General features: G+C 43.7%; 1 protein-coding gene across 3 annotated transcripts in view; it reads right to left on the bottom strand.

Annotated features, from left to right (window-relative positions):
• Nucleotides 1-2,153: 2,153 nt before the first annotated feature.
• Ppp4r1 (protein phosphatase 4 regulatory subunit 1) overlaps nt 2,154-25,869 on the bottom strand; it is a 62,946-nt gene continuing 39,230 nt past the window's right edge. For 2 of the 3 annotated variants that reach the window (XM_048363110.1, XM_048363109.1), the window contains exons 12-20: nt 19,863-20,038; nt 18,316-18,411; nt 11,837-12,022; nt 10,688-10,849; nt 8,180-8,280; nt 6,320-6,440; nt 6,104-6,238; nt 5,017-5,158; nt 2,155-4,130 (exon numbers count right to left, since the gene is read on the bottom strand). In XM_048363110.1, coding sequence (XP_048219067.1) covers nt 3,967-4,130; nt 5,017-5,158; nt 6,104-6,238; nt 6,320-6,440; nt 8,180-8,280; nt 10,688-10,849; nt 11,837-12,022; nt 18,316-18,411; nt 19,863-20,038 — 1,283 coding nt within the window. In that variant the 3' untranslated portion in view covers nt 2,155-3,966. Of the gene's footprint in view, nt 4,131-5,016; nt 5,159-6,103; nt 6,239-6,319; nt 6,441-8,179; nt 8,281-10,687; nt 10,850-11,836; nt 12,023-18,315; nt 18,412-19,862; nt 20,039-25,869 lie in introns of all 3 variants that reach the window. The other variant, XM_048363111.1, reaches the window with a different exon arrangement.

Raw genomic sequence — 25,869 nt, 5'->3', positions numbered from 1 at the left:
AAAAATTCATTAAATGATCAGGCAGGAAAGCTGGCAGCAGCCTTTGCGCACACACCACTCTTGTGGACAATGCGTTACTTAGCCTACATCCAGCAATACATACGGATGACAGTAAAGAGCTGCTCATGGGAAATATGCTAACATGGCCAAAACCTGGAAACATCAAATCTTTACTAAGTCAACAAAATTTGTTCTAAAAATGAAAAGGCGCGCACACACACACACACACACACACACACACACACACACACACACACCAGCAGTGTTTCAAACTATCTCACAGTCTGATCACAGATCCTGTTTTTTGTGGTACCTGGCATGGAACCAGGGAGTGCTGTCATTGAGCTACATCTTCTTGAATTTTTGAAGATAATTTGTGACACAGTTTTCTGTAGGAAGCAGACAACAAACTGGCTTAGAATTCATTGCAGACAAAACTTTGTCAACGTGGGAATTTTTATAAAAGATGGATGGTCCTGGAGTTTGAGCTCAGAGCTTGGGAACTGTTTGAGCTTTGTGCTCAAGGTTACGGGCGCTACCATTTGAGCCACAACTGCACGTGTGTTTTTTAATTGTGTATAAAATGGAGATGAGTGTCACACTTTCCTGCCCAGGCTGACTTAGAACCACGATCCTCAAACCTCGGCCTCCCGAGTCGCTAGGATTACAGGTGTGAGCAACCAGTGCCCGCCTGGAAGTTTTCATTTACAGAATGTAACACGGTCCAAAGTTCCACTGGGATAAAACATGGAAGACACCATTTTGGGGTCGCCATTTTGGAGTTTTTGTTAAGTGGTAGAACGATGCCACTCTCCGCCCCCGTTTAACTTAGGACTTGGTCTTTTAGAGAAACGTCTGAGCCCACAACGTCATTTAGACATTTGAAGCTTGGCAAAGCTGAAGGCCCCTGTATGACGACAGCTTCCTTCCTGTCTGCTCTGCTGATGTAGCATGAGAACTTAAAGGGCTAAGGCATGAATGAAAAAGTGCAAAGAAATCAGTGTTTATTTTTTTGGGGGGGGGCGGTTTGTGGTACTGGGTTTCAAATTAGGGCTTTGCACTTGCTAGGTGGGCACTCTACTCGAGCCGCACCTCCAATTACTGTGCGTGTGTGTGTGTGTGTGTGTGCACAGGCATGATCTCCCTCAGCTTTTTCACTCAAGGCTGGTGCTGTACTACTTGAATCATGGTTCCACTTCTAGCTTTTTGGTGGGTAAATGGAGATACGAGTCACACTTTACTGACTGGGCTGGCTTTGAACCATGATACTCAGCTCTCGGCCTCCTTCACAGCTGGGATTACAGGCATGAGCCACCAGCGCCCAGTTGCTATGGCTGTTTCCTGAGATAAGGTCTTGTTCCACTAGGACCGCAGTCCTGCTTACACATCCTTCCACTGAGGTGGGGTCTTGGGAACGTCTGGCCTGGAACCAGGATCCTTTGAACCTCTGTCTCCCAAGGATTGTATCATGAGCCCTAAGTCTTGTTTTTTAAATTTATTTCCAGACATAATTTCTTCTTTGATATGAGTCAGAATACGAAATGTAGAGAGGCAACTGCTCTGGGTTGTTGAGAAGTCACATATCCCCCCCCCCCCCCCCTTACTGCTTTTGTCGCCTGCAACACTTCACAGAAACAACACTGTTCTTGAGGTAGCTCTCAACCGCCAGTCAGTTCGCAGCCTGGCCACCTTTACGGTACTCTTGTCCCATGCAGCCATCTGTTTCCGGAAAGTCCACGTCCTCCTGGTCCTCCTGGAAAGATACCCCTCATACCCCTTAAAGAAAGTGGTACCGTCCCAAAGTCATCTGAAAACCAGGACTACACTGCCTCTGCCTGCCAGCCCTGGGCCTGAGCACTGTCCCTGGCTTCTTTTTGCTCAAGGCTAGCACTCTGCCACTTGAGCCACAGCGCCACTTCTGGCAGTTTTCTATATATGTGGTGCTGAGGAATTGAACCCAGGGCTTCACGTATACGAGGTGAGCACTCTACCACTAGGCCACATTCCCAGCCCCCTGCTCAAAGCACGAATAGCCAAAGTAGTCTCAGCGGTTAGCATGCTAGCATGTTCTCTCAACTGGGAGTTAGAGGGTTTAAGATAAACAAAAGTGGTCAGATACCACCAAGATTCAGCAAAAAGATCATGTGCAAAAAAAACCCCAAAATCAGTCCCCAAGCAAGCCCTGCAGGCAAACAGGAAGCCCGGGAACCTGGGGCTGGGGAGTCAGCAAACCCAGCAGACACCACCTAACTTCCCAGAGTTGAAAGATGAAAATACACGTATTAACAGGTAAGTGTGGAAGAGACCACAGAACAGGCCAAGGCTTGAGGTTGTCGGGCTGGTCTGGAAGGAGGCCCTGTGTCCTGGAAGAGGACGGGCAGGTGTTCTGGGGAGCTCTAGGGGAGAGAAGTCCCCAAGCACACGGATGGACTGAGCAATGACGCACAGCGCAGCCTTCCCCTTCCTACATACCCGCTCAAAAGCCCTGGGTGTCTGCTAAGATACTTAGTGTTTATTACCATTTTACATTATGTACTATTTTTGTTGGGAAATGGTCTTCTGAAATCCACATTCAGGCTCAAGGGGACTTCTACTCTAACATACTGAGGTGTCTGCCAGCTGAGCAAGTTGAACCAAAATTCACAAAGCACAAGGACTCAGGCGAGAGGTTTTTCCCATAGGCGCACTACCATTTCTACATACAAGGTCTCTATGACTTCTCTGTACACAGCCCCCTACTAACGGGCCTTTTCATGCAATCTTGTGTGACTGCAAAACAACCCTGTGAGAAACAGAAAAGATAAAGATACAGACGAGGCTAGGAGAAGCTCCTGTAGCTCAGAAGCTTTAGGACAAACCAAGATTGTTCTACACCAAAGACATGTGATTTGTCACACACAAGAATGTCCCAGTGGTCCTCAGGCTGCAGTAGAAACTCAGGAGGCTCTGCTGTCTGCCAAGAGCAGAACTGAGCCAGTGAACAAAGGCATTTCCACAATGACTTCTCAACTAGTTAAAAGAAATATTTTAATCTAGTTTTCTCACTTTATACTAAGTCATTAATACAGGTCATATTTCATTTATTCATAGACATCTAGAAAACAATCAAAAGTGTATATAGCACTTTTTATAGATCTTATTAATAAATTTTATTTGGACAAGAGAACTTGTACCATGACAGTTCTAACAGCATGATTAAGACTGCACACTCCCAGAGTGGTCACAGGTATGTACAGCATGGGAAGAGAAAGTTGCACCTCAGAGCTGACCATGATCAAGTTAAAAACTCCTGACATACCATATATGTGCTAAGAAATTTCCTTCGGGTCATGACCAGCATGAAAAAAAAAATCAAGACAGATTTTCAGCAAACATTCTGTAAATGTGTACAGCAATATGCTGCATTTAAGAGTTAACATCAGATTCTATTTTAGTGTTAGCATCAAGCCCTTAGAAAAAATCTCTCTTGCCATTTACACACATCAAGAACTATTCACACTTGGGGCTGGGCTGCGGCTCCCGAGCCCAGAATCCACGCCTAGAGGAAACCGTCAGGGCTAATACTGAAGCTCTTTCATATCCCGGTGCGCATCGCCTTCTGCACAAAGAATGCCGTTTATCAGTCATTAAATAAGACCAGGAGAGAGCAGCGCAGGTCTCCGGGAACCTCATCCTTCCCATGAGGAATATGCTCTGCAATTCAAGTTTCATTCAGTCAGGAAGACGAAGGAGTTAAGGCTTTGGTGACGATTACAATCCTCTGAGAAATTATTTTCCCTTCAGTCAAGATAAGATAATAGTGTTTACTGTACTTTCTCTTGACTCTTAAAACCCCTGGTAGGAGGTGTAGGCAACTGGCACCTATGTAAGTCAGCAGGGGGAAGGTGTCGCCCCCCGCCGCTGCCCCAGCCCGCCTTCGGCGGTGGACCCTTGGCTCCCGTGACCGCGGATGCCCAGGCGCGGGGTTCAGTAGGTGGAGGAGGCCGTGCTCAGGGCGTCTTCGGAGAGTTTGGTGCTGGCAGGATGGATGCTTGCAAAGTACTTGACGTCGCTGTCTCGATCCATCTGGAGGGCCATGACAGTCTGCTCCACGGCTTCCTGATGACAGCCGGCTGAGGTTAAGAAGCATTCTGGAAACGGACACATGTGCAGGCACAAGATGAGCCTTGACAGGCAGGGACTCGAGCGCACAGAGGCTCGCAGCCGCCGTGAGTGCGACCTTTCTACAAGTGTGCACACAGCCGTGCCGAGCCGCGCACAGTAACCCAGATGGATGTGTTAGAGGGGAAAACAAGGTCATCAAAACAACTGTTGAGTTTATCTGGATCGTCTTTAGGACACGAGACCTCATGATTTCCTATGGCAGCTATTCAATTAACAATTAAAATATTATGCCCTTTATCTGTATCAGCTAATGAAAGGAAAACTACTCCCAAATACCAACCACACAGGGTCCATCCAACCAAGACAACCTGTGCAAGCCATTTTGCTTTTACTGATTTTAAAAATTCACACGCATGACAAAGCAAAGCCAGCTCGATTCCTCTATTTCCAGTCCCTGAACTTGTGGCTTCATTCTTGCGTTTGTGAACTTGATTTACGAGGCACTTCGCCAAGGCGGCTACAACACAACCCAAGTGGACCTGCAGGTGGCGGGCAGCATCCGGGCGTGTCCGTGCACTGAACACACAGATGCGTGCCCTGGCTGGCTCCGGGCAGGCTCGGCATGTGTGCCGTGGCACACACACACGCGCGTGCCCTGGCTTGTGCCACACGCAGCGCTCAGCGGACGGCGCCGTGCCTGCGTCGGAGCTGCAATGGAGCAGCCGCCCGCGAGGAGCACTCGGCTTTCACCAAGTCTGAAGCTATAAAAACGTCATGAGGAGGAATCGAAAAGATCCGCTGGACAGCAGGTGCTCACTGAGACACTCCTCGAGCTCGTGTTCTCGGCAAAGAATCACCTTCAACACGTGAACTGGGCCCCGCGCACTGTCGGGGAACCGCACCCGCACCCACCTTTTTCCAGGAGCGTCTGTCTCAGTGTCTTGGCGAGCAGCACCCTCACGTTGGGAACGCGGTCGTTGGCCAGGGTGAGCAGATGGGGCATCAGGTGCATGGCGAACTGCTCCATGGGGAGGCAGTCATCCTCGATGACCGTCTGCGGAAAGAGGCAACTCCTTCACGTCTGTCCATCCAGCCACCAAACGCTATCATCTGCCTCACAAAAACCAACAGGTGCAGGCTCTGTCCCCACCGGCCAATGTCCCAGGTACTCGACAACTCAAGTGGTGCGGGAAGGGGAGTGGAGAGCTGGGACACTGCCGAGACACGCTTGCCTGCACACAGGAGTCTGGTGACGGACCACAGAACTAAACACCGAGAGATCCTTGAACTCAGGGCCTGGCACTTTCTAGACAGCTGCTCTGCTGCTTGAGCAATGCCCACAACCCTTAGAAGGAAAGACAGACTGCTTCCGCCATGAGGAAAGACAAGTGCTTCATGAGAAAGGCTGACCTCGGCACAAATGTCTATGCGTGTTGAATATCACAGGCTGCCCTAATTACGTACAACTTTTATGTGTCAATTAATAACAAAATGAAAGTTTTTAATTGGACAGTTTATTCTCTACATATTCAGATGTAGTGTGTGTGTGCGCACACACGCACGCTCACCCATGTGCGCGTGCTACTGGGGCTTCCACTAAGGCCTCAGCACTGCCGAGCGCTCGACCCTGGGAGCCGGGGCTCCACAGCGGGGCTTTGGGGGATTCCCTGGAGCCTGGGCGTCTCTCTGGCCCCAGCTGGCTCCCGGTGCCACCTCGGATTTTAGCCTAGTGAGGAGCCATGGTTACAAGTGCAAGCCCTCCACGGCTGGCTCTCTGTCCGCAGTCGTCAGGTGATGGCTTGGTGTGGAACCTGCCATTGGCTCGGGGTGGTGCGCGTAGCACGTGGATGTGCTCGGCTGCCTGGGGTGAATCTCAGAGATGCCCAACCCGACGCATGCACAATAGACACACCAAACCCCACAACAGCGAGGGGACTGGAAGAGAAGGGACGCAGCTCCGGAGTGCTTTTCCTAAGTGGACATGTCCGGTCCTTCTTACCTGGCAGACAAAGACAAAAGCTTGCCGACCAGACCACTTGGGGCACCTGCCAAAATTCTCCACCAGCTCGTGGATGAGGTCGACTCCGAAGCTCGGGGGGGAGGCCACGTGCAGCTTCTTCACCATCTCGCTCACCTGCACGAGAGCACGGAGGAGGCGGTGAGCGGCTCCCATCCGCTGCTCAGCAGCACGCCAAGCAAAAGGGTCGCAACATACCAGCTTGTAGGAAATCCAACGAACTGAAGACACTTTGTCTGCACACAGATTTAGAGCAATGGGACGTAAATAGTCGTAGACATCTCTGGGACTATATAATTCTAGAAGTAAAATCAGCTGCCTACAAGAATGAATGACAAAAATACAATGAAAATCCACGCACAGTTCAAGAACAAGTAAGATAAAAACCCATTCATCCTTGGCATATTTGGTAATACTGGATACCAAATACTTATGCAACCCCCTGAGACTGGTCAGTAAGTAGGCTACTGTGCAGATCACCGCAGTCTCGAACTATCTGGAAACACACCTAAATGCTCTCCAGGTTCAAAGAGTCTCTCTTCCCTGCAGAGGGCAAGGAGGAAGAAGCTGTGGCACTGAGTCAACCATGCTAGGGTTTGGAGTACAGTTCATGAAACTTCTAGAAGCTCGTGAGAGGAAGTTAAGTGCTGGGTCCACGGAGTGCGTTTAGGAACGGTGGGACTGGCTTGATGCTAAAGGAGCATACTGAATGCGTCACACTGGGGCTTCAAGTGTGCAGCTCCACCCCGTGCAACCCCCAGCACCTCTGCCAAGGCTCCACCTTGTACACAAACAGTAGCAGCTTCTTTCCTTTCCTTTCCCATGTTACAATGATGCCAAACAGCAGCACCATGCTGGTTCCACCATCCAGCTACCAGAGCATGACTCACATAAACCTTTTCCTTTATACTTTAAATAGCTTCATGTACTTTGTTACAGTATCACAACAATGCACTAAAGTGCACAGGAATAGTGGCAGTATAAAGAATCTCCTAGTATGTTCTACAAGGACCACAGCACACATTTTCCCCAAAGTAACTTTTTAAGGCCAGTCAGAAGGTGCAGACATTTGATGGAAGCCACTGCTGCACAGGCCCAGTCTCTTAGAGAAGGATGTATTTGCTAGGGATGAAAGAAGTAGGAAGTCCCTGAACTTTCCTACCACCTCTGGGGGAGAACTGAGAACTTCAAGGTCATCAAATGATATTAATTCTAAAGAGGGACAAGCCCCTCTGCAAGAGAGAATGTGACCGTCTCCTCCAAGCAAATGAAGCAGTGTCTCTTAAAGAAAGTTAAAAAACAAAACAAAACAACAAAAACAGCTATCCCAGACACAGGAGGCCAGCACCTAGGACCAATGAGGCTATATGTTGGTCAATAAGCAAGCCGAAGCTCACTTGCGAACCCTGCCTTCACAGGGCACTCGCTGCCCCTAGAGAGCAAAGTGTCAGGGAGCAGCTGGGAAACAGCGGATGCCTTCTCCTCGCCTGCTGGCGGAAGGGGCCAAAGCTCAGTCAGACCCCATAGCAGCTAAGAACACAGCAGTCAGTCTGTCCCGGGGGAACAGGAAATCTTGAGCCAAATCCCAAGCAAATGTCCCGACTTCCGTGGAGAGGAAGAGCTGCCCACGACTGAACACAGACATGGGCAGAAATTGGCAGGCAGAACAGGACCTCTGAGAAAGCCTAACTAGAAAGACGCGCCTGAGGACCACGGAGAGCCAGGAGACCCTCCTGACCGACACAGGACACAGGCACAACCGAGAGCGTTAGAAAGTGCTGCCTGGCACCCAGCTCTGCCCTCAGCCACGGGAAAGTGACCCTGAGTGACAAAGAAAGACCACAGCACGCGGTGGTGCCCACAGCCAGCCGGTGCCAACTAGATTCTTATGGAAGATGGGGATAGCAAGGTAGACACTGTAAGAAATTACTCAAGGCACAGGATACCAGACAAGCTTGCACTTGCAAAGAACAATTAATACATGCAGAAACAAGGACATGCATAAATGAAATAACCAAAAACCCATCAAAATGTACCATAGAAACAGCTACCACTTACTCAGCCAGTTCAGCTCGAAAGCGCCAATTTCTACTATTATCTGTCACCAAAAACTCCTGAAGCTGATAAAGATATTCTCTTCTTTTGTCAATATGAAGAAGCTGGAGTGAAAAACAGCAACAAAGATTAACTAGAATAAGGTCAAGACATTATTTCTTTTACTATACTGGTTGCAAATAAACTTGAAGAAATGTGGTATTGGTATTGCTTTGAAAATGGGTATTAAACTCCTTTATCCTCTGCATAATTCCATTTGCCCTTATGAGTCACCATCTTCTTTGGAAATCTCTGCCTGTTAGTCGCCTCAGGACACTGGGCACCGAACCAGGACACAGCTTGGCCTCCTTATCCATGTGCCGCCCTACTGAGTAACTTCTTAAAACAGAGCAGCGACTATCCTGCTAATCCCACCAGTCTGGCAAATGGCACACAGAGAGTGCTTAATACATGCTTGTGGAATAAAAATAATGAAAAAGAAATGCCTCCTAAAACCGCTGTACCGATATTTAGAAAACAGTTTATAGCTAGCAAGAGGAAAACTGCTAAGCTTTGGTAACTCATGGACTAGAACTACTCCATGACCTAGATAACAATCACACAGGAAAAATGGCCAAGCCTGAACGTGGTCTACTTACTACATCACCTCAGGGCATATTCTAGTAAGGACAGAGTATGACTTTATGTTGGAATCATGCTACTGGGAGTAATTCTGAAATTATTTCATTAATGTCACAAACCAAGCAAACTAATATTGTTTAGAATAGAGTTTACTGCAAGAGGAAAGGGGGAAAAAATGAAGGAGAGAGGAAATGCTCTTGGATTCAAAGTCTATCATGTCATTAAGAACTCAAATGTGTTTGAGGAAATAAAATATATCTACCGTGATTTAGGCATATGCATATCTAATTATTATGCGCCATTTTAAATATATCAGTTAAAATAAGTTTAAGTTTTAAAAAAATGAACTAAAAAATTACAAATAAAACCAGCTCTTGAAAGGGCCTAAAAAAATGACTGCAGGGGCAGAGCGAATATGGGTCTTTGGGCAAGAGGTTGAATCCAGAGAGCTGCACAAGGAAAGGAGAAGATGGCCTGGCAGGAAGGGCCTACTTACAAATGGGAGACAAACAGGACACAGGAGACAGCTATATTACTTTAATCTCATGTTTAATCAAGTGACAGAAATGGCTTACATTATACTGAATCAAAAAATTTTAAATCCTAGAGTCCACACCAATGTCATAAAAGCTTTCAGAAAATGGAAGGGAGAGGAAAGAGAGGGGAGATAGAGGGGAAAAGAGAGGGGGGAGGCAGGGGGGAGAGAGAGAGCACGAGAGAAAGCACATACTTGCTTATTCAATCACATGGAATGTTAAATAATAAAAGAAGGGGAAATTATGAAAATAAAAAGAGTATGTATACTCAGTAACTACTTCAAGCAAAAACATGTATAGCTGCAGGAGCACTGGGGAGGTGTTCACGGAGCTCAAAGACTCTTTTTTTTTTTTTTTTTTTGCCAGTCCTGGGCCTTGGACTCAGGGCCTGAGCACTGTCCCTGGCTTCTTCCTGCTCAAGGCTAGCACTCTGCCACTTGAGCCACAGCGCCACTTCTGGCCGTTTTCTGCATATGTGGTGCTGGGGAATCGAACCTAGGGCCTCGTGTATCCGAGGCAGGCACTCTTGCCACTAGGCCATATCCCCAGCCCACAAAGACTCATTTTTACCAATTTCTTACTAACCTCTATGGTGAATGGCTACTTCTCAAAGGGAAATTAATCTGACCTTCTACTCAAATGATCAGATTTCGTATCATGAGGAAGCAACTCTACTACATACGACTCACACAGATAGGTGACAGGTACTGGTGGCTGATCCTTATAATCCTAGCTACTTAAGAGACTGGTGTCTAAGGATCTTGGTTCACAGCCAGCATAGGCAGAAAATCGGAGGCTCCTCTCTCCATTTAACCAGCAAAAGGCAAGAAAAGCGGAGGCATGCTCAAGTGTTGGAACATCCTGAGCTCGTCACCAGTACTGGCAAGAAAAAAGAAATAAAAAATACCCTGGTCTAACCAGAATCAGATTCTGAAACACCAAAACAAGTTCAGATTGAGGGGAATGGAGGCATTTGGATGGTTCATAGAGTTTTCTGCATCGTCCAAGTAACTAGGATTACCATATGCGTGGGCCGCTGGTGCACAACCTAGCGTAATTACTTTTAAACTTAAGGGACACAAGCGAGACGAATCAGAATGGACCTCTTCATTTTAGCAGTACTGATGCTTGAGCTCAGGCTTCACAACTGCAGGGTAGGTCTCTGTCACCTGAGCCACACTGCCAGTCCCCCCACCCCATCATTAACTCATGACGATATTTTCTTACAAAAGAACAAACAAAAACCCTGTTCTGTGCTCGACGCCCCCCCCCCCACTCTCCTCTTTATTTCTCTCTCACACAAACACTTTAGGTTTAGAGTAAAATTTTGGTATACAAAAGAATTGAAAGTTACCTTTAGAAAATCATGCAAGTGTTTAAGGACACCTATCCTGACTTCATCAAGGTCTTTTAAAAATCCATTAAAAATCGGCACCAGATCTGCAGCTGTCAACTGATCTCCAAGAATAACTGCAAGCTCGTGGATGGAGAATGCCAAGGTTCTTCGAACTTTCCACTGCAAAAGCAAAAACTGCATGAGAAGCTAAACCTCAAACTCTGAGTATTTGAGTATTACTAATCCCCCAAAACTCAATCTGAGTAGAAAAGAAACAACAGACTAAATTTTAAACATCCCAACAAGCGACACATTTTTACAAATCTTCACAAAGAAGTCAGTCCCCTTCCATTTATGAAGAAAATGCTTGAGAATCCTGAGTACAATACCAGTTCTCTGATTTGCAGATGTGCACATGCACCAAGCTCACTAGACTTCCCATTATGTTCCTGCACTGCCTATCTAGGACAAGAAAGCAAACCTTGTGTGCAACAGGAAAATCCTTTGTATACAACCTTTTTTTTTTTTTGGCCAGTCCTGGGCCTTGGACTCAGGGCCTAAGCACTGTCCCTGGCTTCTTCCCGCTCAAGGCTAGCACTCTGCCACTTGAGCCACAGCGCCGCTTCTGGCCGTTTTCTGTATATGTGGTGCTGGGGAATCGAACCTAGGGCCTCGTGTATCCGAGGCAGGCAATCTTGCCACTAGGCTATATCTCCAGCCCCTGTATACAACCTTTAAAACAACTCAACAGCAATACTGTGTACAGACAGGAAACTTTCCGTCAAAAACATCTTTGCCTCCCCGTGGTCTCTATTGTTTAAACATTGCTACCGAAAACCCTCCTACGAGCAGTTCTAAATCTTCTAAATCATGAGATTTAACAAATCTATAAGCACTTGTAGCAAAATTTCAGGGGAAAATTAAGCCTTTTACCCTCAAGAGTTTATTTAAAGGTGAAGTTCAGACAAGTATGTCAAGGTAACAGTGAAAAGGACAAACTGGCACTGACTGCGGGAAGAGAGCACTCTGATCCGGCTTTTAGGCTCTGTCATACATAAGTTCCTGTAACACCAGCACATACACTCAGAAATTCTTCAGGTTTTGGAAGACAAGTCCTGTGCTTCTACTATGTGAACACACTTGTCAATTCCTTCCCTGCTCACTCACCTGCATGTCTGATGCCAAGGTCTCGTAAGTCTCTCTCAAACAGTGCCAATTCTGCCTGCCCAAGGTCAGGGCCACACCTGGAAGGCTGTATGCGCAATGCTTAGCGATTTCAGTGTCAACCGTCTGTGCCCGGGAGGGATCAGTCATAGACAAGTACTGATCTAACAAAGCCTGAGGCACAATGTCCTAATGAAGACAGACAGTGGCAGTGGCACATTTTAAGCACTTAGATCCATTTTCAGCAGGTTACACATTAATTAGATAAAATTACTTCAAAATACATTGATTTTAACATGCAAAAATTTTAAGTAACTTAGATTTTAAAAAAAGACACATACTAAGAGAAATATAACTATACATTTATAAATAAAAGCAATTCAAGAGAAAAAATGAACAGTGAAGATCTTAAGTCATTTAGATTTAACTACTAAACAGAAAAAAATACATTACCTTTCCATGTGTCTACCATGTTGTCAAAGGTGAAAAAAGAAAACACCTTTGGAGCTGAATGTGGTTATGCAACCTGTAGCCCCAGCACTAAAAGATGGGGAGGCTGGCTACTTAGCAAGATGCTGTCTCTATTTTGTTTTTGACCATAGTCCTTTATTTTTCACTATTCTGGAGGCCAGAAAGTCCAAGGTCAGCATGCTAGCCAATCTGGATGCCCAGAGGGGGTCCTTTCCCTGTTTCTCAGAGTCAACTTGAAGGGAAGAAGATGGCGGCAAAGTGATAGGGAATCACCTTAGCTCTCTCTAATCAAACATAGATTTAGGGTCCTAACATGCACTTCGCCCCAACAGATGGACAACAAGAAATACAGAAACAGAGAATCACAGGAATGGTGAAGAGCCACATAACTTGCACACAGAAGGACAGAAGGTGCCCATCCTCAAACACGCATCCAAACAACGTGAACCTGTCACATCAGACCTGGAGATCTTCCCTAGCATGGCAGTTCAGCAAGGACTCCAGGACCCGACCAGGAAGACTGCAGTATCCAGACATGGCCAACTTCCACACTGCCAGGATTCAGCCAGTGCCGACGGTGACGCAAACAAGCCATGAGATTGTGACACCCACACCCAGAGAATTCCCACAGTGCCACCAGCCGGCGCACGAACAACTCCAGGAACACGAATGCCCTGGCTGGGGACCACTGCCACAGGAGGCCAGCAGTGACCCACAGAGCTTGGCCCGGACCCCTTCCTCCTGTCCAAGGGGAAGACATTGGAAGTGGGTAAAGAGGCCAGAGCCCTTCTTCACTCCCCCTCACTCCACCTGCCGGCTTCCAGTGGGAGAACACTGGGACTGATGAGGAGTGGGCCTTAGGCCCCCTGGGTCCTCTGGAGCCCTGGCTGCTGGCGGGGAGATGTGACCTGCTGAAAACATGCACCCATGGGAGCCAGCCCCTTCATAAGCTTCATGTCATCCCAGAAGCCTGAACTGAGGCTTCCCAGCCACTGCGGAAGAGAGGACCAAGCGCGTGGCTGCCAGCCAAGAGCTCGCTGGCCCGGGGCTGAGCCAAGGGGGGTACATGCACAAGCGGGAGGCCATGCTGCCACCTATGGGGTGGGATCCACCCACGGGCCCATGTGCAGGAAAACTTATGTGTACCCATGGGAGCCCACTCCTTCCGTTGCACACGCCAACCCCAGAGGCCTGGCTCCAGCCTTCCCGGCCCCTGCCCAGACCAAGCTCCCTGGCCAGGGACTGATGCACAAACACTTGCTGGCACTGGGGCCAAGGGCAGGTTCGTTTACCTAGTGCGAGCTAGCCAAGTGTGGGCCACCACCTGCGGGGCATGAGCAGTCCAAGCTTGGGCCATGGCTCTGACAATCCCTGAACCCAAATGCATAAATCACAATGAAAGATTACAAGACTCATGGAATTCAATTCAAACCAAATCCAAAAGCCAGCAACAATCCAGAGAGGGATCCCAGTGAGAAGGAAGAAGAGATGGAGGACGAAAGAACCATTAAAGAAATGATTGGCCAATGAAATAAAAGAGGAGATACAAAAACAATTTCAAGGGTACAAAGAAGATCCCAAAAAGAGAGATAAAAATAGAAACGCTATATATCTCACTGAAAAACTAAAATTAATACTATGAGAACTGATCTCAGAAGCATAAAAGGTTTAAATTCCACATTGCAAACCACAGTGGAATGCCTAGGTAACAGAATAGGTGAAATGAAAAACAGAATATTAGGAGTTGAGGATAAAAGAGGAGCTAGAACAAAACGTCAAAGGTATGGGAAAAAACACTCAGAACTTAGTAAAAGGAAATTCAAAACTTGGCAGATTCAGCCAAGAGATGAAATTTATGCACAGTCAAAGAGGAAGAATTCAATACTAAAGGCATCAAAATCCTATTCAGTAAAATAACAAAAAACTTCCCAATCTTAAGAGAAAAATTTCATTCACTTGACAGAGCATTTAGAACCCCTAGTAGACAAAAATCCAAGAAAGAAAAAAAAAAACACTTCTAGACACATCATAGTAAAAACATTAGACTTGAAAAGCAAGGAATTGATTTTAAGTGCTGCAAAATCAAAGAAGAATCTATATTAAAATGCAAGGAAAATCAAAATCATTGCATATCTCTGCACACAAATTCTCAATGCAAGAATAGCCTGGAATGGTATAAACCAAGCCATGAAGGTCAACAACCACCAACCCAAACTGGTACACCCAGCATGTAGTTGAAACTAAAACCTTCCGTGACAAAAACATTTAAAGGAATTCATGAACACTTAACCAGCGTTACAAAGAATCCTAAAGAGAAGTATATAATCTGAACAATCAAAACCAAAGGAAGGGCTGGGGATATAGCCTAGTGGCAAGAGTGCCTGCCTCGGATACACGAGGCCCTAGGTTCGATTCCCCAGCACCACATATACAGAAAACGGCCAGAAGTGGCGCTGTGGCTCAAGTGGCAGAGTGCTAGCCTTGAGCAGGAAGAAGCCAGGGACAGTGCTCAGGCCCTGAGTCCAAGGCCCAGGACTGGCCAAAAAAAACAAAACAAAAAAACCAAAGGAAGACATTGAACAAAACTCACTAGATCAATTTAGTAAGCACAGGAAGGGGAAAGAAGCAAATGACAGGAAATCAAGAAGATGGTAGGAAACATGACTCATTTATATAAAAACTCTAAACTTTAATGGACTCAATTCCCCAGTCAAAAGAAAAAGAACAGCATATTGGATCAAAAAACAAGATCCATCCATTTGTTTTCTTCAAGAGACCCATCTCACAGTCAGAGATAAAAACAAACTCCCAGTGAAGGGAGGGAAAAAAGATCTTCCATGCAAATGCACCCTGCAAGAAGGCAGGGGTGGCCATGTTGATATCAGATGAAACAGAATTTTCATTAAGATCAGTACAAAGAGACAAGGAAGGTCACTGCATATCAATAAAGGGAATAATCAAAGAGGAAATCACAGTCGTCAATATTTATGCACCAAATAATGGAGCACTTAAATAGGTTAAACAATTTATTTTGGACTTAAAGAACAGGATGGATCCAGACACAATAATGGGAAGTTTTTAACACCCCGTTCTCACAAAGGAGAGGTCAAACAAATGAAAGATAAGCAAAGAAGCCTCTGAACTAAATGACACCATAACCCAAATGGACTCAACAGACAGAGTATCTACCCAGCAACTGCTTCTCAGCAACCCATGGAACATTCTCCAAAATAGGTCATGTCATAGTATACCCAAAGAACCTAAGCAAATACAAGAGAACTGGCGTATTCCTTTCATCCTATCTGACTACAGAGGAATCAAACTAGTTCTCAACAACAAAACATACTGCAGAAATCACTTAAACACATGGAGGCTGAATAATACACAACTGAATAACACTTGGGTCATGGAAGAAATTAGAAAGTTCTTACAATCCAATGCAAATAAAAACACATCACAAAGGAACCTCTGGGATACAGCAAAAGCAGTGCTGAGGGGGGAAACTGGTAGCTCTAAGGGCACAAAGAAAACAAACAGCTCAAGTAAGTAACTTCATGATGCAATTAAAACTGCTAGAAAAACAGGAACAAAATAAACCTAAAACTACTAGACAGAGAAAGCCAAGATTAGGGCAGAAATTAACAAAATAGAAGCTAAGAAAACTATACATTCCATCAATAAAACAAAAAGCTGTATTTTTGAAAAAATTAATAAAATCGACAGACTACTTGGAAATTAACAAAAAAAAAACAAAGAGGGAGAGGAGATTCAAATTAATTAGACAGGAATGCCTCAGGAAACATTACAACAAACATCTCATAAACTCAAATGATTATAAAGGATGACTTTGAAAACCTATACTCACTAAAGAAAAACCTGGCAGATGAATTTTTAGAAACATTCAAACGAAACCAAGAAGATATAAACCAGCCAATAACATGCAAGGAGGAAGTAATCAGAAGTCAGAGGAGGTAATCAGAAGCTCAGGGACAGAGCCTAGACCCAGAGGTCAAGCCCCAGAACTGGCAAAAAAATAAATGCTGAAATTGTATGATAAATAAAAAAGTCAATAAAGCTGTAGTTGAAGTGCTCGCCTCGTATATATGAAGCCCTGGGTTCGATTCCTCAGCACCACATATATAGAAAAAAGCCGGAAGTGGCACTGTGGCTCAAGTGGTAGAGTGCTAGCCTTGAGCAAAAAGAAGCCAGGGACAGTGCTCAGGCCCTGAGTTCAAGCCCCAGGACTGGCAAAAAACAAACAAATAGAGAGAGAGAGAGAGAGAGAGAGAGAGAGAGAGAGAGAGAGAGAGAGAGAGAGAGAGAGAGAGAGAGAAACAAGGTTTCTCTTTGTGGTTGTTTTTAGTGTGCTATGTGAAGTTATTTCTTTTTTTCTTCTCCCCCCTCCCCTATGGTTTATCCCCTATTGTGATTGTATTTGATTTTGGTAACCTTAATATTGTATATATGTTTATTTGAATTAGGGAAGGGAAAGGGAACAACAAAATGGTGAAACAAAGGACAAAGGGTGAACAAATGCAACAGTGATACAAGACAATATGTTGGGGAAATGAGCTTTACAACTTGGAGGGGGGGAGAAAGTGGGGGAAAAACGAGGAAAGGGATAACAATGTTCGACAAGAAATGTACTCACTACCTTACGCATGTAACTGTAACCCCTCTGTACATCACCTTGACAAAATTAAATTTAAAAAATTGTTTGTTAAAAAAAGTTTCAATGCCTTATATTTAGACTATGGAGATTATCTCATCTTAATTATTAATCTTAATAGAAACACAGAGTTTCTTGTAGAATACTGGAGGGCTCTAAAAAATGTTGTTAACGTAGATAAGGTGTAATTAACAACTCACTCACTCACTAACAGAAGATGCTTACATGATAGGTATAAAGGTCCCAAGCTCCAGTACCACCAAAAGAGATGAGAGGATCACTGTTCAAAGCAGGAAAGTCCATGAGAAAACCAGAAGTGTTGCCGTAGCTCAAAGTAGTAGAGCACTAGCCTTGAGCAAAAAGAGCTCATGGACTAAGCCCGGACTCTGAGTTCAAGCTGCATAACCTACAAAAACAACAGCTGGGTACCAGTGGCTCATGCCTATAATAATAACTACTAAGGAGGTCAGTTCAGAGGATGTCAGTTCAAAACAGCCCAGGGACAAAAAGTTCATGGAGACTCCATCTCCAAAATTGACCAGTAAAAAGCAGAGCTGGAGGCAGGCTCAAGTGTTAAGAGTACAAACTTCACTGCGAAAGGCGTTGAGTTCAAGCTCCAGTGTTGCTAATTAATTAGAACTATTCACCAAAGGCATGGACTAATCTGCTGTTCAAGAAACTACTTACAAAATAAGGCAAAAAAAGGGTTTGGTCATGGCTCAAGCGGTTGAGTGCAATGCCTACTAAAAGCGTGACCCTGAGTTTAAAGTCCAATATCACAAAAAAGAATCCTATGTGTACTGACTTAAAAATATCTCACTCTGAGTGAGAAAAGCTATGCTTTAATGCTTTTCATGGTGATCCTTACACCGAAAATTAAACAGATACACCACTGGACCTGGGAATCTTTGTGCAGTCCAGAAACTAACAACACAGAGGGGCTGGGAATGTGGCCTCGTGGCAAGAGTGCTTGCCTCATATACATGAAGCCCTGGGTTCGATTCCTCGGCACCACATATATTGAAAAGACCAGAAGTGGCGCTGTGGCTCAAGTGGCAGAGTGCGAACCTTGAGCAAAAAGAAACCAGGGACAGTGCTCAGGCCCAGGGTTCAAGCCCCAGGAATGGCCCACACACACACAAAAAGGAATACATAGATATTTTTACATGCTCACAAAAATAACTGTTATGGGGGAAGATCTGTGCTTCCTGCTATTCTCCATACGATTTGAATTTTCTTCAGTATTAAATATGACACATTAGACACTCTAAAGGAGGATTTGCTTGTCAGAAACAGGCTTCTGAGGAGTGCCGACACAAAAGCCAGCGTCCTGGCCACTTACCTGCACTTTGGGTCTCCTTTCTTGGTCAGGGCTGAAGTCATTGCTGCTGCTCACATCTACGCTGTCATGGACGTACTGAGGACTGGCATCTGTGTTCTGTCAGGAGAAAAGAATCTACTCAATGAGCTTGCCTGCCTGAATGTTTTTCTTATTTAAACTATTTCACAGGTTACTTACCTTTCAAGGCTGTAAAAATACACAAATAATTTTATATTATATATATATTCAAGACTGCCTAAGACCTCTTAAGAAGTTCCCCTGATTCACATCAAACTTGTTGGCCACCTAACTAAATGTATAAAAAACTTTTTTCAGAAAAATTGAAGTAATTTAAAAGCAATTTTGAAAGGGTCCAGAATTTCATTTTTTTAATGCCAGGTACTGAGGCTTGAACTCAGGTCCTGGACACTGTCACTTTTTTTCTCACAGCTGGTACTCTGCCACTTAAGCTACAGCTCTACTTTTGGCTTTTTGCTGGTTAATTGAAGATAAGAGTCCCAGGGACTTTCCTGCCTGGCTGGCTTTAAACCGTGATTCTCAAATCTCAGTCTCCAGAGTAGCAAGGATTACAACTGTGAGCCACCAGCACCAGGTCCAATTAATTCATTCATGAAACAGGATTGGCAGACTTGTTTAGCTAATTGTCTTAGAGGCCATTGGGATATGTAACTTCTATTTCAATCCTTGGCTGTTATTTTATAATTTCACAAGTATCTTCTCCGAATAGCCACCCTCCCAATATACGCACAAAAAAACCAAAATGCTCACACACACATACACACAAAAACCTACTAAAATACAGATAGTTCGAACTCTCAAATGGTCTGTTTCACTCCAAAGAACTGGTATTGAACAGATTTCTAAGTATACCAGAAATACACTCTAGCTCTAAGAACTTTCTTGCCATCCCTGATGTGTAAGTAACACTTTTTCGTGGGCTTATCAATCAAGTCACTAGGAGATGGATTCTGAGGTGTGGATTCCTTCTCTGTGTTTACCCAAACGGGGGAGAAATACAGATAACTGACGATGCTGGCTTGAAGGGGATGTGTATGCGCAGCTACAGGCGTGCAGCAAAGGTGATGCTCGGAACAGTACCCACCCTCACACTCGAGTCCAGATAATGCCACGGGCCCTCCGCAACATGGCCTCAAGTCCCGTTCTTCTGCTCAGAACACTGTGTTGCTTGCTGCAGTGAAATGGTCCGATCAGAAACAAAGCACCTCTCCAAAAAGAAAAGGGAAGAGTTAATTATTCTTGATAAAGGGCTTTGTTTCCAGTAAGACTATTTCACTGCAGTGAGCTACATTAACATTTGAGTGTCCACTAAAGTGTTCATATAAACAGGGCTTACTGGGCTTACTTCTCTAGGCATTTCATATGACTAGTGCCACAAGGACAGGATGTGGTGAGAATAATTACTTCTACTTTATGTAAAAGAAAGAGCTGAAAAAAAATCAAGAGGTACTAAACAGAAAGTGATTAACACAACAACAGACTGCTGGTCCACACTGCTCTCATTTGGTAAGAACTACTTAGCTCATTACCTCAACAGATTCGCTGATTAAAGAAGGCACAGAATCTTCTTGACTTATGTTAGAGTTGGGTGACTCTTTTATACCCTGCTCTTCTTGCGGCTCCTGTGTTTGGTCTGCACCAATCATCTCCTCATGAGCATCCAAAGTGGAAGCACGCAGCGCAGCAGACAGCACTTCCACCTGTGCTGTGGGCAAAAGAGATAGATGGGGTGAGTGAAGGAGCTGCAGGGTCTTCCCCACAAGATTCCGGATCCACGAGGGGCACACTTGGCTTTGGCACTGCCATCAAAACCTGGAAACCATTTCTAATGTGGGGAAATCATTAGTTATGTTTTCATGAGATTAAAAGTGTCCACCCACTACTATACATTATTCTGCATTAGTACGGAAAAATAAATGCTAGCTAGTTGTGAGAGGCATCTCCAGTTTATTAAAAGGGGTCAATTTCAGTGTAAGTTAACTATTTATTGGTAGTTTATGAGTCAAATAAGGCTTACTTACTAAGCTATTTTATCAGAAGAGCAGTCACACAAATCCTGCCAACATAAAACAATGGAATTATAAAGATTTTGTGGTAACTTGTTTTATTCTATTCTTAGCTAATTCTTTTTTTTTTTTTTTTTTTTGGCCAGTCCTGGGCCTTGGACTCAGGGCCTGAGCACTGTCCCTGGCTTCTTTTTTGCTCAAGGCTAGCACTCTGCCACTTGAGCCACAGCGCCACTTCTGGCCATTTTCTGTATATGTGGTGCTGAGGAATCGAACCCAGGGCCTCATGTATACGAGGCAAGCACTCTTGCCACTAGGCCATATTCCCAGCCCACTAGCTAATTCTTTTTAAAAATGAAATTAATACACTTTGTCCCAAACATGGGGATCCTGCATAAATAATAACTTGCTTTCAGGAATCACAATGACAACTTACTATGTGGTGGTTGTTAAATCTAGAAATCAGTATTGACTTCCTTATAAAGGAATTACAAAACCAAAAAAATAAAAATAAAAATAAAAAATCTGCCAGGCACTGGTGGCTGTGATCCTAGCTACACAAGAGGCTGAGATCTGAGATCAAGGTTAAAGCCAGCCACAGCAGGAAAGTCCATGAGACACTTACCTCCAGTTAACCAGCAAAAACCTAGAAGTAGAGCTTGAGTTCATGTGTAAAGCACCAATGCTAAGTGAAAAGGCTAAATAAAAGGGACAGTGCCCTGGCCCTAAGTTAGAGCCCTAGTTCCTGGCACTAGCTAAATAAACAAAATAGCATTCTTCCTACCTCTCAGAAACTATTCAGTATAAAAATATTAGCATTTACTCCAAGTAACATTACAGATCTGCAAAATATGAATATTAAATTCAAATTTCTTTAAACAAAATAATCAGTAACTGTTTAAGCCAACTTATTAATATGCTAAAGCACTTATAAACTTTTGGTCTAAGTGTCGTACTTGGCACGGGCATGGAGACGCACGCATGAGGAGACCCTGCTCATTATTAGCCACATCATGTAAGTCAGGTGAAGCGCTAGAGAAGCGTCTCCATTGTCTCCAGAATTTCAGCTACAATGGTAATAACTATTTAAATCACGTTAGCTCTCCTCTTTGGAATCTCTCAAGTTTCCCAACCAAAATAAACAGTACTCAAAGCAGGCTCCTCCAATGGTTAAATAAAGTGTTCGGAACTACAGCATTGTATGACATGGGAGGAGTGTCGTCATTACAGATGTCCTGAGCGATGAGTACTAAATCAGAGACCTCCACAGAAAATGTCTGACTTAAGTCCTATCTCAAAGTGGACTAAATACTTTGCTTTTATCTATATTAATCCTAATTTTATTTAAAAAATTGACCCTGAAATTCTCTAGTCAGAGAAAGGAGGCAGAATCTTACAAACGTTAAGTTACTATTGAAATTTCAGCAGGATATAAAGTATCATCAGGAGAAATTTAAGTAAAACTGAATACACACACAGGTCTCTGTCAAAATCTGCCTTTTACTTATTATAAAAAAAAATGGAATCCTGGGACTCTGTTACACAGTAATGTATTTGCGAGCAACACTGAAACCTGTTGCTAGTTTTCTTAGTAAAGGTTTTAGAGTGGTGTTCTGAGACCCAGGAGTTACTAAGGGACAGCCAATTTCTCCCTAGTTCATTGAGTATCACCTACTATTACCAATGGAAACAATCAGTTCAGCTATCCCAGTTCACCGTACTTAATTCCAGTGACACATGGAAAAGTGCTCAGAGAGAAAAATTACACAACTCAATCCATGTAGATGTTTAGGGAACATGAGAGCCTGCCAAATAAATCTTGCTTATTTAACCACAAATTTATGAAGAAATACAGTCTACACAACATCTTTCAGAAGTGGAAAAAACTATACTAAGTGAAGTGAGCCAGACCCAAAGAAACATGGACTCTATTCCCTTATAGGGAATAATTAGCACAGGTTTAGACTAGTCACAGCAGAGGATCACAAGAGCCCAGTAGCTATACCCTTATGAACACAAAAGATGATGCTAAGTGAAATGAACTCCATGTTATGGAAACAACTGTTATATGACTGTTGTAATTACTCTCAACATGCCATGTGAAACCATAGCTTCTATTGTTGATGTTCCTCTTGTATCCCCTTTCTGTGATTGTACCTGCACTAACTCTGTATCTTATCTGAGTACATTGGAAACTGTGTATACAGGTATTAGAACTAGGAAACTGAAAGGGAATACCAAAATTGAGAGACACAGGGTAAAAAAGACAAACGATTACAAAAGCAATACTTGCAAAACTGTTTAGTGTAAATCTACTGAACAACTCATGGGGGGAAAGGGAAAAGGGGAGGGGGGAATGAGGGAGGAGGTAACAAACAGTACAAGAAATGTATCCAATGCCTAATGTATGAAACTGTAACCACTCTGTATATCAGTTTGACAATAAAAATTAAAAAATAAAATAAAAAAAAGAAGTGGAGCTACCTGGAAATTTCAAAACACACTTCTTTCCTGAGGAAGTTGGCAAAGATGGCCACACCACAACTTCACAATCTCCAACTCTCTCACAAACAGTGTTGGGATGTTCCTAATAATGATATGGTTTTTCTTAACCAGTACTGCTAAAAAGGCCTCCTTCTTTACCTGGACCTAACTGAAAAGAACTTATATTTTTGTGAGCAGTTTATACTTATTAAACCTATGAACCTCACGGTGGTGGATTAAGTTGGTAATCAGGAACTCTGCTCAATGCTGACCTTAGGTCAGTGGGCCTTCGAGAACAATGCTAAATCTGTTCACCCCAAAAGTCAGAATTTAAAACCACTAGCGAAGAAGACCTCAAATTCCCTCATACAGTGTTTCAGGAAAGGATTTAATTCTACCTTGTGCTTTCCTATGTAAGATCTATTCTAGAGATTGTTGCACAAAGGATCTGTAAGATCAATTGTGTTCTACAACTGACAAAAGACTTTCATTGTAGTCTTTATATTAAAACACAGTTAATATTCATGACCAAAACTCACAAGAAAAAAAAAGTCATGCTCAAAGGAAGGTAAAACTTTGAAAGACTGAAGTAAAAGCTGACTTAGAAGAAAAAAGCTACTCAGTCTTGTTACTATTTCCCATGACCCCTCCCACAGGACAGCAAGTAGAAAAAAAAGTCATATAAATGAAGGCTAAATAAAGCAGTTTTGATGATGCCCTAAAGCAGCTTCTTTAGATAGACAGTTCACCTCTACCTGTGAGTCCCCATCCTTTTCCTATCTTATTATCATGAAAAAATTTACAAGGCACTGTAATTTTAGTATACATCTCAGTCAAATCTTAATTTTTAATATTGTTTTTAAAGTTTTGCCTTCAAAAAATGTAGACATTTTCTGACAGCCCCATAATGTTAGAACTGGAAAAGGAAAACTAATGCTTACCCCTCGCAATTCAAAACACCTTCCAACACAAAGGAAAATTAGAATCGTTATTTAAATGAACAGATTAAACATGTGTATGTTCGGATTTCAGTATCAATGCTTCAGAACTGTGCCGTGTGAGCAGCAAGTCTAACGACACTACCACCTGCTTCCTTCTGCTTCCGGTGGACCTTACTGTCTCATGGTGCCATGGGCCATCTAGGGTCCACGTGTCACACCTGAGCACTCTTGAAGGCTGGGAGTGTCCTCTGGAACCGGGTTCACAGCATGTTCTCAATGAGAATGCCTGCATCCATGGATGGCTGCTCAATTTATCATCATGCCTGAGCAATTTGACAACTTTAAACCACCCTCAGCACCAAACTACAAACAAGCTAAGACACAAGACAGCGTATTCACATGAAAAGAAATTATAGCTTGTCAAGTTACAATGTATTGTTGGCCACCTTCAGAACCTGACATCTAGATCTTTTAAAAAGCAAACTATAGAAATTGCTTTTAGCTTATTGGCTGAAAAAAATTTACAGAAGCTCATCCAGAACTATAACTGACAGTTTTAAGTGCCTTATATATGGAACAGAATTATCAGGTATTATAATATGAGAACCTCAGAATAGGCTTAAAAACTTGCTAGCAATTCTTTTGCTTTTTCTTAAGAAAAACAAGTTATTAAAGTATGACAAACCTAATAAATCTTAAGTTGATAAGCAAGAGAACTTAAACAAAAGCTGAAGGTTCTGAAGACTCGTTGAATAATTGGGAGTATCACTGGGGGCAATTCTCTTCTGTGCTCAGGCCTCCTCATTCCAGGGTAGGAGAAAATGAAAGGGAAGAAGACTTTAAAGCAGATTTTGGTTAGGATTCTAGTTTGCCAAACAAGATAAAAACCTCAGTGCTTGCTCTATTATCCTATTCTCATGAAATGGCACAGAACTAGCTGAGAGGAGTAAAAATTGGTGATGAGAGCCACAACTGAGGAAAGCTGTAAAGTTTTCGTTTTTAAAAAAAATAATAATCTCGCTGGGCACTAGTGGCTACTTGAGGCTGAAATCAGGAGAATTGAAATTTGAGGCCAATAAGGGCAGAAAAGTCCCTGAAACTTTACCTCTGAAGGATGTAGTACTTGCAGCATTTGTGATCTCAGCTCGACAGGAAGCAGTGAGGTTCTATCTCAAAAATAACCAGCAGAAAACAGTGCTGATGTATATAGCTCAAGTAGTAAAGCACCTCAAGTGTAAGGCCCTGAGTTCAAATCTCAGTAACACGGGCTGGGGATATGGCCTAGTGGCAAGAGAGCTTGCCTCGTATACATGAGGCCCTGGGTTCGATTCCCCAGCACCACATATACAGAAAACGGCCAGAAGTGGCGCTGTGGCTCAAGTGGCAGAGTGCTAGCCTTGAGCAAAAGGAAGCCAGGGACAGTGCTCAGGCCCTGAGTCCAAGGCCCAGGACTGGCAAAAAAAAAAAAAAAAATATCTCAGTAACATTAAAACTAAACAAATAAAAATAATTTACAGTGAGGAAAAATTTTTTTTCATAAAATAATAAAAGGAATGGGTGACTGACATGCACGCACATCATACTACACAAAATGAGAGGTCAGACTCCAAAAGGCTACATATTACTTATCTGATTCAGACCAATGTTTGCAGAAGCTGGGAAAGGAAGGAGGGACTGACTAAATGGAAGTTAGGAGAATATTTAGGGCCATGAGTTTATTCTAGGCACTAGTAGCAGTTACTTGACCATTTTTCAAGTCTCAAAGAACTGCCCATTCAGAAAAAGACTTTGAGAAAAAAAACATTATACATCCATAAAGCTTTCATCAAGGGGCTGGGAATATGGCCTAGTGGCAAGAGCGCTTGCCTCCTATACATGAAGCCCTAGGTTCAATTCCCCAGCACCACATATATAGAAAACGGCCAGAGGTGGCACTGTGGCTCAAGTGGCAGAGTGCTAGCCTTGAGCAAAAAGAAGCCAGGGAAAGTGCTCAAGCCCTGAGTCCAAGGCCCAGCACTGGTAACAAGAACATAAATTAGCATTTGGTCACAGTTAACAAAACATTATAGCAGGAAATCTCTAAAAACGGTAAATGAAAGCCAAAT

This window comes from Perognathus longimembris, chromosome 15, assembly GCF_023159225.1.
Source record: "Perognathus longimembris pacificus isolate PPM17 chromosome 15, ASM2315922v1, whole genome shotgun sequence".
Classification (NCBI taxonomy): Eukaryota; Metazoa; Chordata; class Mammalia; order Rodentia; family Heteromyidae; genus Perognathus; species Perognathus longimembris.
Note: the sequence above shows the minus strand (reverse complement) of the source record. Positions and strands in the feature narration are given on the sequence as shown.